General features: G+C 32.0%; 2 protein-coding genes across 2 annotated transcripts; both read left to right on the top strand.

Moving 5' to 3' along the window:
• The first annotated feature begins 5,718 nt into the window (after nt 1-5,718).
• Nucleotides 5,719-8,184, top strand: LOC117691751 (complement C1q-like protein 2). Its single transcript, XM_034478420.2, has 2 exons — nt 5,719-6,079; nt 7,536-8,184. The coding sequence occupies exons 1-2, from the start codon at nt 5,767-5,769 to the stop codon at nt 7,991-7,993; spliced, it is 771 nt and encodes a 256-aa protein (XP_034334311.2). The 5' UTR covers nt 5,719-5,766; the 3' UTR covers nt 7,994-8,184.
• Nucleotides 8,185-8,419: 235 nt separating this feature from the next.
• On the top strand, nt 8,420-14,361 carry LOC109617590 (scavenger receptor class F member 1-like). The gene is made up of 5 exons (XM_020063948.3): nt 8,420-9,341; nt 10,054-10,097; nt 10,343-10,477; nt 11,775-11,865; nt 13,540-14,361. The coding sequence occupies exons 1-5, from the start codon at nt 9,268-9,270 to the stop codon at nt 13,712-13,714; spliced, it is 519 nt and encodes a 172-aa protein (XP_019919507.3). The 5' UTR covers nt 8,420-9,267; the 3' UTR covers nt 13,715-14,361.
• Nucleotides 14,362-16,270: the final 1,909 nt, after the last annotated feature.

Raw genomic sequence — 16,270 nt, 5'->3', positions numbered from 1 at the left:
AGTATACCTACGTTCACCTGAAAAGTACTAGAGTTTATTATTAATTATTACTTTCGTCATATGTTGAATTCATTTTATTTCATTGTAAAAAGTTAAAAGGAATGAACACGATTTCTTAAACTAAGATGTCACTCTCCTTGTTAAGGTAGAATAACACACCTGGAAAAAGTCACTCGAATTAAAAGGATTTTTTTTGATAATGAAAGATATAATGATAAATAATGTCACAAGACACGTGCAATGAATGTCAAATAAGCGAAAAAATTGCAGTTTGGGGATAAGAAATGAATATATAAAATAATTATTCCAGTAAGTAACAAAAAAAAACCTCTGCGGGATTCAAACTCGGGATATACGGATCACAAGTACGACACTTTATCCACTCGGCCATTGATTAAGTTACATGTTTCAGTCCATAAAATCGTTTTGATATAACGAAATGTCGTTTCGATCAGCGGTCAGCCATTTTGTGATGATGTGTTATTCCACCTTAAGAGCATTATATGTTAAATTAAGTTATTGACTTATTAATCATATAGTATACGCTACATACAAAAAAATAGATACTTAGTCCAAAATTTCCTAAATGTTTATATTAGAAGCAAACAATTTTTTATAAGAAAGATTAGATAAAAATATGAAATTACTTAATTGAAAAACTTCGAATATTTTCAAAATTAGGGATATCGTTTTTATTTTGCTCATATGAATGAAATGTATTCTATCCTTAATTATCATGATAAAATTATCAAAAATAAAACAAAGATAAAATTTAAAACAAACGACAAGCAAAACAAATGGTTTGCCTCAAATCCTAATGTAAGAGATAGAAATGCATTGAATTCCCTTGAGAAGATATTTCTTTTAACAACAATAATTTATAAGATATATTTATGGTTTTTGATCTATACTTGTATGTCTTAACTTCCCTCTCAATTTTCTTTGACAATATTAAAATGAAAACTAATGTTAAGGGGATATCTGAGTGATTCGAGACAGTTAGTACAATTTACATGTACAAATATTTAAAAAAAAAATTAACTAGCTAGTATTTTTTTCTGTACACATGTCAAATTCCGTATGTTATTCTTTTTAAAGGGGCATGGTCACGATTTTGGTCAAAAATTAATTTTCCGATTTTAATGTATACAATACTTCATTAAGGCAATTTTGATAGGCAGCCAAAATTCGAGTGTCATTCGTTAAGTTATCAGCGATTTACTGAGCTTACAATTCTTTGCTATGTAAACAAATATTTTGTTTACATTCTTAATGTCGAAGACCTAAAATGAATGTGTTAAATATTAGAAACTTATTTTGTTAAAATGAATATTAAGAAGATAGAATAAGCCATACTTATCCCGTAAAGTTGCTTTTTAGTGCTGAAATTAATCAAATATTACACATGAATATTTAGTTAAGAAGAGAGACACATCATCATGATGGAAATACCAGGAGAGAGAGAGAGAGAGAGAGAGAGAGAGAGAGAGAGAGCATATAATGTAATGGTTCGGGCTGGGTGGTTGGGTTGATTATGGGTGTTGATTCTAATATGTTACATGTAATATGTTTATCAAAGTAACAGAAATTATAAAAATACATGTATACATGGATAATTAAAATGAAAAATTGATTAATATCCTTCACATTGGGACTTAAAATTGAATTAAAATTAAAACTCTCGAAATCGAAAAGATAGAAATGAAATGTATACCCCGGACCTTTTATGTTAGGCGGACCTCTTCTTATACGGGCCGGACCCTTTTATAGCAAAGGCGGACCTTAAATGTTAAAATTAAAGGTCCGGCCGGACCCTTTTACGGAACGGACCTATAATTATACGACACCGGCAGTTCAAAATAGACGCAAATATTTAATTTGTAATAAAACAACAAAATCCCCTGGATTAGGTAATAAAACGGATTATCAACTGCGTCTAAACCAATCAGATTTCAGTATTTAACATGAAAGTATAATAATACACTTTCTATCACACAACAAATTTGACTACGGCGCATAAGCACAAGTAAACGTCATCACGCGTTTTGAATAGACTTACAAACTTACCTAACCAGTATCGATATTGTTAAAAATAATCGTTAAATAATATTTATCCTACCTCAAAACTGAGTTGGCAGTTGCCAACAAAGTTTCTGGAACTATAATCTCATTAAATATTATGTTATCATATGACTGATCCTTCTAATGTTCACATCCATGACAAAGATAAAGAATTTTCCACTTTGGGGGAAAATAGTATTCCCTACAGCTTAGAATTTAAATTGGTTAGGTATTGCTAATTTTGCGATAGAAAATTTTATTTTTCGAACGGATTTTAAAAAATCCTCTTGAATTTTTGTTGTCCAATCCACTCGAAATTTTAATTCCTTTCAGAGTTTCTTACAGTATGTGATTTGAATTATTTTTAGTTATCTTGTGGGGAAAATGTTTATTCCATGGTTGCTGTGGTTTTATCTTACTTGTTAGGTGAGATACATACATGTGATTGTAAACAAAAGTTGTCATATACTCTTTCGAAAATTAATGACCTATCATATGGCAAGATTATGATATGAACGGCGAAAAAATGCAATATTAGTTGGCAAGAATATTATCATCCGGAAATCATCCAGACGGACATCTTTGACTGATTGAATTAATAGTACATGTAATGGAATTCCACTACCAAACGGATCGGAGAGAATAAGGAAAAAATGTCTTAGCTAAACAAAAAGGTATCTTTCTAAAATATTTTGGAGAGAGAGAGAGAGAGAGAGAGAGAGAGAGAGAGGTGTTAAATCTTCACCGATATATATTTAAACAATAAAATGCTTTCTTTGGGGATTCATTCGGGATATGAAGGTAGCGACATTGCAGAAAAAATACACAACCCGCGTTAGCGGGTTATGTAATATTTTCCTGCAATGATCGCTACCTTCATAACCCGCATGAATCATCAAAGAAAGCATTTTATTGTTTATATTAACATCTCTCTTTTAACTAATTAATAAATTGATTATAAAAAATAAGTAAAAATCACTAAATTACTGTTAATGTACATAAGTACGTTAGCTAGAAGAAACAGCCAAATCGTCTCCTGTGAGACTTTGAGTCTGACTTCATCATGATTACTTCGTGCAGTCCGTGATATTTTGTAGGTCGCTGAAGGTTTAGACCAATCGATAAACTATGTCAATTTCAGACCTGTCAATATCTTCTCAGTTTCAGCCGCTGTAGATTTCGACCAATCGATAAACGCGGCATGCATATTTCAGTGTGGCTGTTTCTATAGAGCTATGAATTAACTATAAGTTTTCGTAAGAAATAGAGGGAATATTACTTGGTAGATGTAAATATATATATATATATATACTTTATCAGAAAGTGGATTTCAACTCAGTGTCTTAAAAAACCTCGCGAGACCTCTCCCACGAGAATTGGTAAACATACTGCTGAATTTGTAAATAAAATTCGCCCGTATGCATGCAGCTGGGCGTGAATTTAAAAAGTGCACTTGTTTATCTACATGTATCGTTCATTGTGATAGAAATTATACGAATCTGCAGATAAACTATTAGGGTAAAAAAAACATAGTGCTGAATTTGTAAATAAAATCCGCCCGTATGTATGCAGCTGGGCGTGAATTTAAAAAGTGCACTTGTTTATCTACATGTATCGTTCATTGTGATAGAAATTATACGAATCTGCAGATAAACTATTAGGGTAAAAAAAAATCATTTTACGGTATTCCTAGAAGATATATACATACCAGAAAAAAATCCCCCACATTTCCAAAGAAACTTAGCATCATATCTCAATTAGTTTTACAGAGAGCTGTATTCTGCGTTATTAGGAACACGATGAATGTTTCAATTTGCCTCCTCGCTGTTTTTTTGTATCAGTTGTTGTGATATCCAAAAGTGATCTGTCGACTGGCGAAACTGTTGTAAATGGATCAGCGACCAGTATCAAAAATTACAGCTCTGTAAAAAAAAAACCGTGACAAGTCTTGGATCAAAGAGATTTTCTTGAAACAGGATATGAACCAGGCGTTGTTACTCACGAATAACGTTCTACAGGTCATGACAGACGTCCAGCGACTGAAAGAGGAGGTTCTCCGTCTGAACAAGGAAAATATCAACCTGAGGAACCAGCTGACACCTTTCTTTATGAACGATTGCTACAAAACAGTCCGTTCTACTGATCTTTAAAATGTTCATCTCGAATTGAAATTTCAATAGAGACAGAATGATTTAAGCACATACAGTGAATGAGCTATGGCATTGCCGATGTGAAGCAAACTATAGATTTGCGATTCGATATTGAGATCCCCACCCCAACGAAATTCCAGTACACCACTGTGTAATAAACAATCGATTAAGAAAATAAAACCAATGGTTTAGAAATCTATTTTGTGGTTTATGATGGATACAGCACTAGCTCATCAATCTTTTTTAAAAAGATAAGCTTGTAAGCAAATTACATAGCTTATATAATTCGTTGCTTTGTAAACAGCCCTTTTGTTTACAGGTTTAGACCTAAAACGAATACATGTGTTTAACGCTAGGAACTGTTTATTTATGCTTAAAACGAATAAGATATAGACAGATAAGCTTGAAAAAGATATTTTACTGAATATATTGGTCCTATGTAAATAAAAAACAGGGCACGAGCCTTGTTTACACGACAAAGAATTTTTAGCCCTGTTTCTTGCTTATAACACTATGAACGACACTTAAACTTGATTTGATTATTAAGAATGCATTCCTAAAGCAATCATGTGCAAACAGAAAAATAAAATTGGACAAAAATCGTCCCCATGCCCCTTTAAAAGTACATGTAGCTCTTCTTTGGATTCAATGTTGTTGTTTCCTTTTTCTCAAATTCATGATCAACAACCTAACATAAAAAACAAGGTCAAATTAACGAAGTCATCAGCATCCTGCTATGTACCAGTCATCAGGGGAGAGGTCTCACGAGGTTTATCTAAGACTTACGCTTGAGTTAACTTTCTGATTAAGTAGTATCTAAGACTTATACATGTAGGGCTGAAATAACTTTCTGATAAAATATCTTAGACTTACGTTTAAATTTGCTTTCTGATAAAATAAAAATTGGTGAAGATAAATGTATATAATTTACATATGAAAGTCTTTCTAGGACATGCTTTCGCTAAAAAAAAAAAAAGAAGACAAGATTTTGATGCCATGGTGTTCATTGTTTTTTTTAGAATAAGTCTGGGAAAACTGACAAAAAAACCCCCCGCTAAAAATGCTTCAGCATACATTCATCGAATTTATTGATTGTTTTCAAGAACTAGGTCTTGTCAGCGGTGATGATTTGTGCTTAGGTCCAAACACTGTTTCAGTTTCGGTTTTCCAGAGTAACTGCATAGGACAGTTTAATCAACTTCCAAAAATAAAACATGCAGCAAACAAGTCCTGTTCTTGATCTTTTTTTTCTGTCTCAATTATTTAATCTTTATTTTTTTTTCATCGAAGATAGGATTTGTTTTATAAAAACAGTTAATCAACAGTAATTAACAGCTAACCATTCTCCTCCCTCTAAGATCGTAGTTGTTTTTAAAGACATTAACGATCCAGTTTTTTATTTGAAATTCTACGCATTTAAAGATAAGCTGTTGGGAATAACAAAAATATTTTCCGACATTTGTATGCATGTGGCCTTGATAAAAACATATAAAAGGACCAGAATCGCATTACGACTATTTTCAAAGAAAGCCGGATCGACTCTAGGTAGAGAAACATGATGAAAGCTTCCATTTGTCTTTTTGCTGTTTTGGTTGTGGCCTTATCCAAGAGTGATCTATTGACTGGCGAAACTAAAGTCAATGCACCCGTTACCAGTATCGACAATGATAGCTCTGTACCCACACACTGTGACGGAACTTTGATCAAAGAGATTCTTCTGAAGCAAGATATGAGCCAAGCGTTGTTACTCACGAATTTTAACGTTCTACAGGTCATGACAGACGTCCAGCGACTGAAAGAAGAAATACGTCATCTAAACAAGGAAAATGTTGACATGAGGAATCAGCTGACACCCTTGTTGAATAAGAGTAAGTGTCTATAAAACAATATGACCAAAGTAAAACTTTCATTTTTTAAAATATCTTTTATTGTTTCTGTAAAATAAGAATTATAATATAAATTGGTTATAAAGCGCTATTTGTTTAATCGAACAATCAATCTGATTGAAATACTGATCTCAACAATATGGAAACAATATTTGTAATCAGATTGTTATACAATTAGCTTATTAATGTGAATGTAAAAAAATATTTGAAAATATTAATCGATATTTTTATTCATCTTTGATAAAAAATCACAAAGTATATCGTTTCTTATATATAACTTGCTGCATAAAGTCTCATCAATATTTTGTGAATTTTAATGTTTATGTAAATCGTTGTGAAAGGGGCATATAGTCACGGTTTTAGTCAAAAATTATTCTTCCGTTTTTAAAGTTTACAATATTTCAGTAAGCAATTATTTAAAAATAATTCCCCTGTTTAAAAAAGTCTATCAAAACTTATGTATCATTGTGTTTGAATCGAGATGCAGAACTTGCAATTCTCCGTTATGTAATCAGAGCTTACGTAATGTTTTTGATAACATTTTGAATGGTGAAGGGAAAGCTTTACTTTTAGACCTAAAATGAATGTGGTTAACGCTAGGTACTGTTTATTTAGGCTTATTTATTTTTAGAATATAGAAAAAAATCAGCTTGAAAAAGAACTCTTATTGGTTCATTGAACCAATGTAAATAAAAACAGGGCACGGAAATTGTTTACATGACAAACAATTGTGAGCCATGTATCTTGGTTATAACTTTACGACCGAAACTTAACTTTTGATTAATTAGAAATTAATTTCGAAAGCATTGTAAGCAATCAAAATAGAAAAATAAAATTTTATCAATATCATGACCATGTCCCTATAAGCTGAATCAAGGAACTAAATGTTCAATGAAATGCAATCACAAATAACAGACTGTATTGATAAAATTATAGGCCGCATTTTCCCCCCCACGAATTCTACGATTACTGTTGTCCTCGAATATAAGAACCATTATAACAATACATTGGACTTTCGGTAGGATATCTGTAACTTCTTTTTCTTCTTGCATCAAAACAAGTTTCGAGTGAACTTCACATCGATAGCGTAGTCTAAGCTCAAAACCAAACAAATTTTGTTGACTTCAAAGAGCAATGGTTGAGTGCCTAACAATAGAATAGACAGGGCCTACATGTACGCCTCATGCCTTTTTGACACAACTACACAGACTCCTGTTAAAATGGTTCTAATAAAACAAGAAACAAGAAACTCAAATCCTTAAGCTCATTTGCTTATCTGGATCACAACTAGTACAGACTGTATATTAACGTAATATTTTAAAATTATATATTCAAATGCTTATAATTTTTATTTTGGTACTTTTGGTAAATAATAAAATAAAATAAATTTTCCCTTTAAAAATGGCAATTAATTTTAAAAAATTGTTTTTAATTGTAGGTTCAGACCCTAGAGAGCCTATTGCCTTTTACGCCTATTTTAGTAACGATTTCAAGTCTATGCCCAAAGGATCAACTTTTGTTTTTGACGTTGTCGAAACTAATCTCGGAAACGGGTACAACAAGGCAACAGGTATATTCACCGCCCCCTCTTCCGGTCTGTATGCATTCACTTGGACAGTGCAAGCAGCGGGAAAACACGTAGTACAACCTATCAACAGCAATTCACAATATGGCGAAATAAATGCAGCTTTAATGCAAAACGGAGCAGTAAAGGGTGTAATTGTGGCAGACACAGAGACCAAATACGACATGGATACCGCGACTGCATTTGTTGTGTTGGAAACCAAGGTCGGGGATCAGTTCCATATAGCTGTTTCTGAATGGGATGGTCAAGGGGATATTTATAGCAACAACTCAAACGGCCGAACATCTTTCTCTGGATTTAGGGTTTCATAAACTTGCTAGACGAAATCCTCGGGGCAATATACACAGATATGGACGTTCTTATCATATTTAATCTTTCACAAAGTGATGTACAGAGAGAGAGAGAGAGAGAGAGAGAGAGAGAGAGAGAGAGAGAGAGAGAGAGTATTATCTGAATGTAAATTGCCTAACTTTGAGCGAAATAAACTGATTTAGTAATATTATTTCTATTGTAGTTGTGTTAAAATGTAATGATAAACGAGCAATCTGTTGCAAGCGTCGAAAGAAATTAAAGGACACAAAAATTGAAGTCATTTTATTGCATGCATTTTACGCAAAGCTTCTTGCAGACATTTAAATAACAAAAATCTAAATATAAACTCATGTTCTTGCAATATATAACGTATATGAAATATTTGAATAATCTTAACTTTAAAAAAAAAAAGCACTATTAAAGTAATCATGTAACAAACAGTATTCGAAAATGACGATAGGAGGATTTAAATGTCTCACGAGGCAACAAAAACTTCCCAAAAGAACATCTTAAAACGTTCATTGCAAGGGGGACAATACACTTATCTACGAAAGCCGAGAAGGATCCTTCTCGGCTTTTGTACTTATCCCTATAAAGACACAAACAATAAAATATATAACGGGAGTGATAAGACAGACCTTCCATTATATCAAGTAACTGTATAGTAATATACATTTTAATTTTAATTATAAAGTGTTCTAGTATTTAAACGTCAACATCTTGATATTAAACATACACGATACTACTGTATACATCAAACTAATGCGCGTTTATCATGCAGGTTGTAAAATTTGCTTCACGATTTGTCGTAAAAATTTGAATAGCAAGATATACGTTGGTATAAGTAACATATACATACATAAATCACATATATGTCGATACAATTACTTACAAAAAAGTTGTATATTAATAAAAAAAAAATATATTTTGCTAGCTGTTTGGCACATTATCGACCGTTTTTACAGGTTTTTCCGCATTAAAAAAGTATTATTCGATATTGCTTTAATAGGGAATACATGCACAATGAATAATCGAATTTTTTTTCTCTAAATGCCCTCGTTGCAAATTTTTGAACAATTTTTGAACATAGTTACTACCAGGTAAATTCTACAGCCCATGCAAGATGTCTGGATTTTAACGAATACTTCCTTTTCGACGGATTAACGTCATTTTAAGCAGAACTGCTGAATTTCCTTATATCTTCCCACATACAAATTAACAGACATGGCCCGAGGATTATTAGAATAATTATCGGAAAGCAAGGAGGACAACAATGTTCATCCTGGTCCTTGTTTCGCTCTTTGTTCCTGTTGAAATAATTGAAGGAAAGAAATGCAGCGAATCGAGGTGAGAAATGTTATGTTTTTTCCAAGAGAAAGGTGTTAGCTATATTGCAAAAAATGTACATTACATCCTTCAAAATATGTTCCAAATTCTAGAGACATGTTGTTGATTTAAGAATGAAATTTTTAAAAAAGTAAAAGAAAAGAGAGGCGTATGTCGTGTGATCTAGATGGAACCCTGACAACAATGATACAATGTTTTAATAACTAATATTTACGAATAAAATGTCTTATAAATCACTTGAAATCAAATCCGTTGAATCCACAATTGTTATCTAGTCCCTTAGTTAACCTTTGATTATCATGTAATGCCAATAATCTCAGTTTAATAAAATATTTCAATATCTAAATTCTTTATTGTTTGGTATAACAAATGATTTCTACAATTCAATAGTAATCAAAGGAAATGTCATCTCAAAGTAAATCTTGTTACATAAAAAAAACCCTGTTTTGATGTTTATATAAATGGTGACATAAAATTTAATTTTGATGTTTGCATTGAATAATCATGCATAAATCGAAACAATCAGAACTCCGAGACACTGCATCCATAAAGTTAGAGTTCGATGTAAGATGAAATAAAGAGTCTGTAAACAACTAAATCTTAGATTATTCCAATGTTGTATCTCATCAACGTTGCCTTTGAATCTAACTTTTGCAATATGGAGTCTTTAATCATCGTAACGTAAGACGTCTGATATTTTTACACTTTGTAGTTGCTGCGTTGGTTACTGGTTCGATTCGTCCGGAAACTGTGTCGGTAAGTTGCCGTTTTTCTCTTTATACTAGTATACAGAGCTTGATTGTCTTTTTATATTTCTCTCATATGAGAGAGAGAGAGAGAGAGAGAGAGAGAGAGAGAGAGAGAGAGAGAGAGAGAGAGAGAGAGAGAGAGGTGTACAATTTGCACTCAAACATACATTCCAGCAAGCAAATAATGTGCATGGATCATATGTTTACCCTTGGCATTCACATTAACTGCCATGTAATAAATCCCTATTTCAGTCTGTCCGAGCGGACTACACGGAGTTCAGTGTTCGACTCCCTGTGCTAAAGGTTTCTATGGAGAACTGTGCACACGCCGCTGTGAGTGCTCGGATGAGCTTTGCAATGCCACAGTTGGGTGCCTTCGCAGACAAGGTTTGGTTTCTTGGTGACTCAGTTCAACATTTTAGCCGTATATTAAAACTGTGGAGAGAATAAAAACTCATTCTAAGTTGTTATAATAAATTCATAATTGTTTGTAATTGCAATTTTTACAATTAATTTGAGAAAGAAATAGTGATAAGAAATTAAAATTTTGACGAAAGATGGTTCATAGATATTTTCCTCATGTAAACAAAGATTCTGATTTAGAACTATAACGTCCAGTTTCCTGAAATGTTATTTATAGCTACAAATACTTAATCAAGTGAATTAAATTTTAACACTTAAAATCACTTTTTACCCAGCTGGTATTAAAAAGAGGGAATCACTCGCTATTCCTAGAGCAACGAACTTGAGTTGTCAACAGTTTTTTTTAGTTGTTTAGAAATAAAATTCAGACAATTACCATATACTTATAACTTATCAGAGAGAGAGTTTCCTTTGGTGGGTAAAATAATACCTTAAAACCGAATAATAACTGGCGGTGTCTAAAGATTGAGTCCGACATGTCATTAACATACATGAAAACATATTAACATTATCTCATTTTTTTTTAATCAAGGTTCAATTAACATTATTCCAGATAAATGATTTCCCCCAAAATAGCAATGCCTAAATCATATCCGACCTACAACCGAAAATATTTGCCTAATACATAGTACGCAGGTGGATTTACACGTACAAGCTGTGATTAATACTTGAAATTAAAATCTCTATTTTTGATGGACTTTGAAAGGTAAACTTTTTATGCTTTTAAAAAGTTTTAAGTCCTAAGTCAATGAATTTCAATATTTCCTTACGAACCGGAAACGTTTCCGATTGTACAAACATGTAGCATACATGTATAGATTCGTGCTATAAGGATAAGCGCCTCGTTTAATATTGATGGAAGTCAGTGATCCCTCATATCAGTTACTTCATAAAAATGAACTTTGATTAGGAAATCTTTTAATATCTTTGACCGTTTGAATAAGCGAGTGTTAGGGGCATGACATTCACTGAACAAAGCTATGCATTTAGTATAGAAGCATGTTCTCGGGAACAGCTTAGCCCAAATTGTAAACTAAAGATCAATCCAATCATGATCTATTCCATGGTACATCTCTGATCACGTTTTGGGTTTCATGTAACTCATCGAATATATCGATGTAAACAGATTGTTCACAAAATTACTCGCGAGTCGATTGTCTCTCATCCTAACAAAAATATACGAATGTACTTTGTCATGCAACAATTGTTTGCGTCAGTTCGGTAAAAAATGTATCTTCATCTGCACCTTTTTTCGTTTCAGATATGAGTCTTCCAAATACTAGCAATCTTTTCACTGCTATTCCTATCACACTTGGAGTCCTAGGTTTATTCGCCGTGATCATCACATTTTCGTACGTAAAAATATTAATATCTATCTATCTATCTATCTATCTATCTATCTATCTATCTATCTATCTATCTATCTAATCCATTTTTATTATTAGAACCATGTTAACAAGACCTTGGACTTTCGGTTGGACGTAGCTATCTATTTCTTGCGTTAAAACAAGTTAAAAATGACGCGGTTTCAAGCGAAATATGCACCTATTGCGTAGTCCTACCTCAAAAGCCGGACAAATCTTGTGGATTTCAGAGAGCAATGGTTGAGTGGCCAGCAATGAAATAGACAGGATTGCGTCACATTGCTGTTTGACACAACTACACAAAGTCCAAGCTCTTGTTAAAATGGTTCTAACCGGTAATAACTTAAATGCTGACCTTTACTCACATCACCTTATTGCTTCTCCACTTCTTGGAAGTGGAAGACTCTAAATATTATTTCTTACACTGTCCATTATATGCCTCCCAAAGAAAATCTCTAATTATATGAACGACAATTTCATACCAATCACAATTTAAAAGAATCTACTTTTTGGAAGTGATAAACTAACATTTCAAAATAACTTACTATTATTTGATAAAATTTATTTTTACATAAAAAGTACAAACAGATTTAAGTAAGTTAGGTAAAAATGTACATATTGTATAAAAATGTATCAAAATGGGTAACACTGACTTTCCTTACACTCCCTTCTTTTCATTTTAATGTGTACGAATTGTTTTAATGTGTACAAATTGGAAATAATATAAATAAAAGGAATAAGGAATCATTCTTAGAGTATTATGAGGTGATAATTTCGGTCGGGGCGTGGTCAAATCCAATAAAGCCCGAAGGGCTTTTAGTTTATGACAAATTTGACCACGCTCCGACCAAAATCATCACCTCATAATATTCAAAGAATGATTCCTTATTACTTATATTTATATTATTTCCAATTTGTACACATTAAAACACCATGATTTTAAAACCTCTATTATTTTATGTAGCACATGCTATGTATTAATACACGGCGCAGCCAATACTGTTTTATGCTATAAGACATGCCCATTATGCGTCCCTCATGTTTTATGAAGTTATTTAGGTTTCAGGGTTCAAAATTCATTCGTTATGTTATCACACACAAAGACTGTTGAAAATGTAAATATATAAATTAATATGAAGAAAGATAAGTCTTTCTACGACAAATGATTGATTGATTTTGTTAATTTTTGTCTAAATGATACAGACCCAGCTGCACGTGTTGATCTATCGTTCTTGTACGTAAAGGTTGTTTCCAAAATATTTTAACAGTAAGTTTTAATTGAAATTATATGCATCTGCAGATAAACTCTTTGCGTCAACAAAAATCTTTTCGACATCCTAGAAATAGAAAGTATATACTAGTAGTATGTAAGCTATATACCTTCTAGGAATGTTGAGATGATTGTAAAATCGTATCTTTTTTATTTATTAATTTAAAAAGTGTCACACAATGTTTTATAAATTGGATATAGTATTAATGGAAGCAAGTATTAAGATCTGGGACCACTAAGTCTTAATATACAACGATTTGTAGGATCTTGAAGACCCTTAACATACATGTACGTGTATTTTTAAAACTATCTGGATAATAAACATAACAAGGTTGTAGTCACGAGATTCTAAATGCTAATTAAATAAGACATGATTTTTCATTTTCAAATAGGCTATTTAAGATGAAACAACTTTCAAAGCGACAAGTTTCGCAGAGGACGTCAAAAGAGAATGTTTATGATGATGTGCGCAACACCTCGAAAGGCAACAGACAAACATGTACCAGTGGCACGGACTTAAAACCCATGGACAACTCGCCGCCACCTCTGTATCCAAAAGACTTTTAAGATTGTGCCATTCTTCAATCATTCTACCAAAATGACATTTCTACTTTTAGGTATACGTGAACCAATGTCACAAAATGCATGAGCTTGTTGTATTTGTGTCATAAAGTCCCATGTATGAAAAACAGCTTCTATTTCACAATTTTTTACTAGTTGTAACTAAAAAGTTTTAACAAAGGCGTACACAAGATAAGATGATGGTTTTTTTTAAAATAGTTGATAATGATACATGTTCTCTTAGTAATAATGAAGTTAAAACTATTGAACATGTTTTCACATCCTGTTCCTTTACTTTAAATTTATGGAGTAGTTTAGGGATGCATATATATCATGCTGTTTCAAAATGAATTGGCTTTAATGAATATAATGAACATGTTATTTGGAGAGACTCCTCCTTCTGATTCTGACTTAGTCTTCAACTTTTTGATCCTGTATACAAAACAATATATTTTTCAATATCTGTACAACAAAAAATTCCAATATTTGCAGGTCGACTATGTCATTTAAACCTTAAATATGAAATTGAAAAATGTGCAGCTAACAGAAACTCTTCTTTTGATAAACATGAAAATAGATAGTTTGAATGGAAAATCTTTTTCTTAATATTTAACTTCAAGAGCTTTATTCATTTAAAATTATGCAAAATTGTATCAACTTGAATAGTTTTCAATATCTATAAGATCATGAGTTGTATGTTTGTGGGTGCAAATGTGTTATAAAATGAAAAACTGTAAATAAAAAAAAATAATGTTTTCTACAGGATGAAAGTCTTTTAGTGGCATAAATAACAAATAGTAAATGTATTTAATGTTCTTTTCATTATATAGATATAATAATCCGTACAAAAACCGATGGTTGTGCCCATTTATAGACTGTATTTATCTCCTTTAGAGATAGAACTCTATCTAAGAATATGGTAAAATGAATGTAATATTTATGGATTTTTCATAGGTAAATAAGTGATATCTGAAAGTTTTAAGTGGACATGATGGTTTATTTGATGACCATTGAACCTCCTTAAATACCTAACATGGATACATGTACTTTCCGAACTTACAGCCACGCAGTTGACGTGGTTTCCGCTAACTACTATATAGTCTGCCCCAAGTAACTGCTTCCTTCTCTTTTTGAAAAAAAAAATAATGAAAATACACAATCCTATCAAGAAGAATTAAAGGGGCATGGTCACGTTTTTGGTAAAAAATCATTTTTTCGATTTTAATGTTTACAATGCTTTAGTAAGGCATATTTAATAGGCAACCAAAATTTGAGTGTCATTTGATAAGTTATAAGCGAGTTACAGAGCTTACAATTCTTCGCTATGTAAACAAAGCGTTTGTTTACATTTCGAATGTTGAAGTGAAAATTCCAGTTTTAGACCTAAAATAAATGTGTTAATCGTTAGGAACTAATTATTTTGCTTTAAATGAATAATAAGATAGACAAACCAGCTTTAAAAAGATATTTTCCTGGTATATTGAACCTATGTAAACAAAAACATGGCACGAGCCCTTGTTTACATGACGAAGAATTGTGAGCCCTGTATCTTGCTTAAAACTCAACAACTGGCACCCAAATTTCATTTGATCATTAGAAATGCATTCCTAAAGCATTGCAAATAATAAAAACAGAAAAATAAAATTTGACCAAAATCGTTACCATGCCCCTTTAAAATCAATGCAAGGTTTAAAAAAATCCATGATACTTACACTCCTCTGTGTTTTCCCATTAAATTATGGGATTTTTAAATGCCTCTGAATGCAACAGCCTAATCACTGCGTATGAATTTACACGTAATTTACAGAAGTAGTTCCAAAACATTGATTTCTAAGTTATTTTTTTTTAAAATTTTATTCATTACATGTGAAAACACAATGTTCTACAATTATTTAACAATGAAAAAGATTTTATTGTTAAAAGCAAATTTTCAGAAGTTTATTTTCATGAATTTTATTTTCATACTCATATCAACGGCCTGTGTGATAACCAGTTTAAACCGATTTTAGAAAACAGGTGCTCTCGCTGTTACTAGTATACTCTCTCCGTGATCTGCAATTTGTACCGATTTATTTAAAAAAAATTGATTTCATCAATAAGGGACTGTAAATATAAGCATTATGCACTTCAAGCAAAATCCCCGCAGAAACCTGAAGCGGTAGAAGGGGCGTTTCAAAACAGAAAATCTTGACTATTTTGTTCAAGTGAATAAACGTAGTTTAGGCGCAAATTTATTCATAATTATCTAGATATTGAGCAAAATGCTGTGGATTCAGAAACTTGGGTCAAAGTGAAGTACATAGGTAAAAATATAACATTAAATATCTTCTAATCCCGGCATACTTAGAAGGTTTTGTTCACAGTATTTTTTACAAGAAAGTCATTCTTCCTTGGATGAAAATAGAAGTATTTCGCAGAATGTTTGTGTATCAGTGTATTTTTACAATAAGAGTTATTCATCCTTTGATGCAAATTAATGCTTTGATAAAATGTTTGAGGAGAAATCCCACCTACAGCCAAATATTATTACTTATTAGGTTTGTTACTGACTGTTTAAAGAAA

Source organism: Magallana gigas, chromosome 9, assembly GCF_963853765.1.
Source record: "Magallana gigas chromosome 9, xbMagGiga1.1, whole genome shotgun sequence".
Taxonomy (NCBI): domain Eukaryota; kingdom Metazoa; phylum Mollusca; class Bivalvia; order Ostreida; family Ostreidae; genus Magallana; species Magallana gigas.
The sequence above is the reverse complement of the archived record's forward strand: the minus strand, read 5'-3'. Positions and strand labels throughout refer to the sequence as shown.

Bases quoted from the DNA above. Each gene is read 5' to 3' on its own strand.
- LOC117691751 (XM_034478420.2), top strand. From the start codon at position 5,767: ATGATGAAAGCTTCCATTTGTCTTTTTGCTGTTTTGGTTGTGGCCTTA. The intron at 6,080-7,535 runs GTAAGTGTCTAT...TTTTAATTGTAG, and splicing joins GACACCCTTGTTGAATAAGA to GTTCAGACCCTAGAGAGCCT.
- LOC109617590 (XM_020063948.3), top strand. From the start codon at position 9,268: ATGTTCATCCTGGTCCTTGTTTCGCTCTTTGTTCCTGTTGAAATAATT. The intron at 9,342-10,053 runs GTGAGAAATGTT...TACACTTTGTAG, and splicing joins AAGAAATGCAGCGAATCGAG to TTGCTGCGTTGGTTACTGGT. The intron at 11,866-13,539 runs GTACGTAAAAAT...ATTTTCAAATAG, and splicing joins GCCGTGATCATCACATTTTC to GCTATTTAAGATGAAACAAC.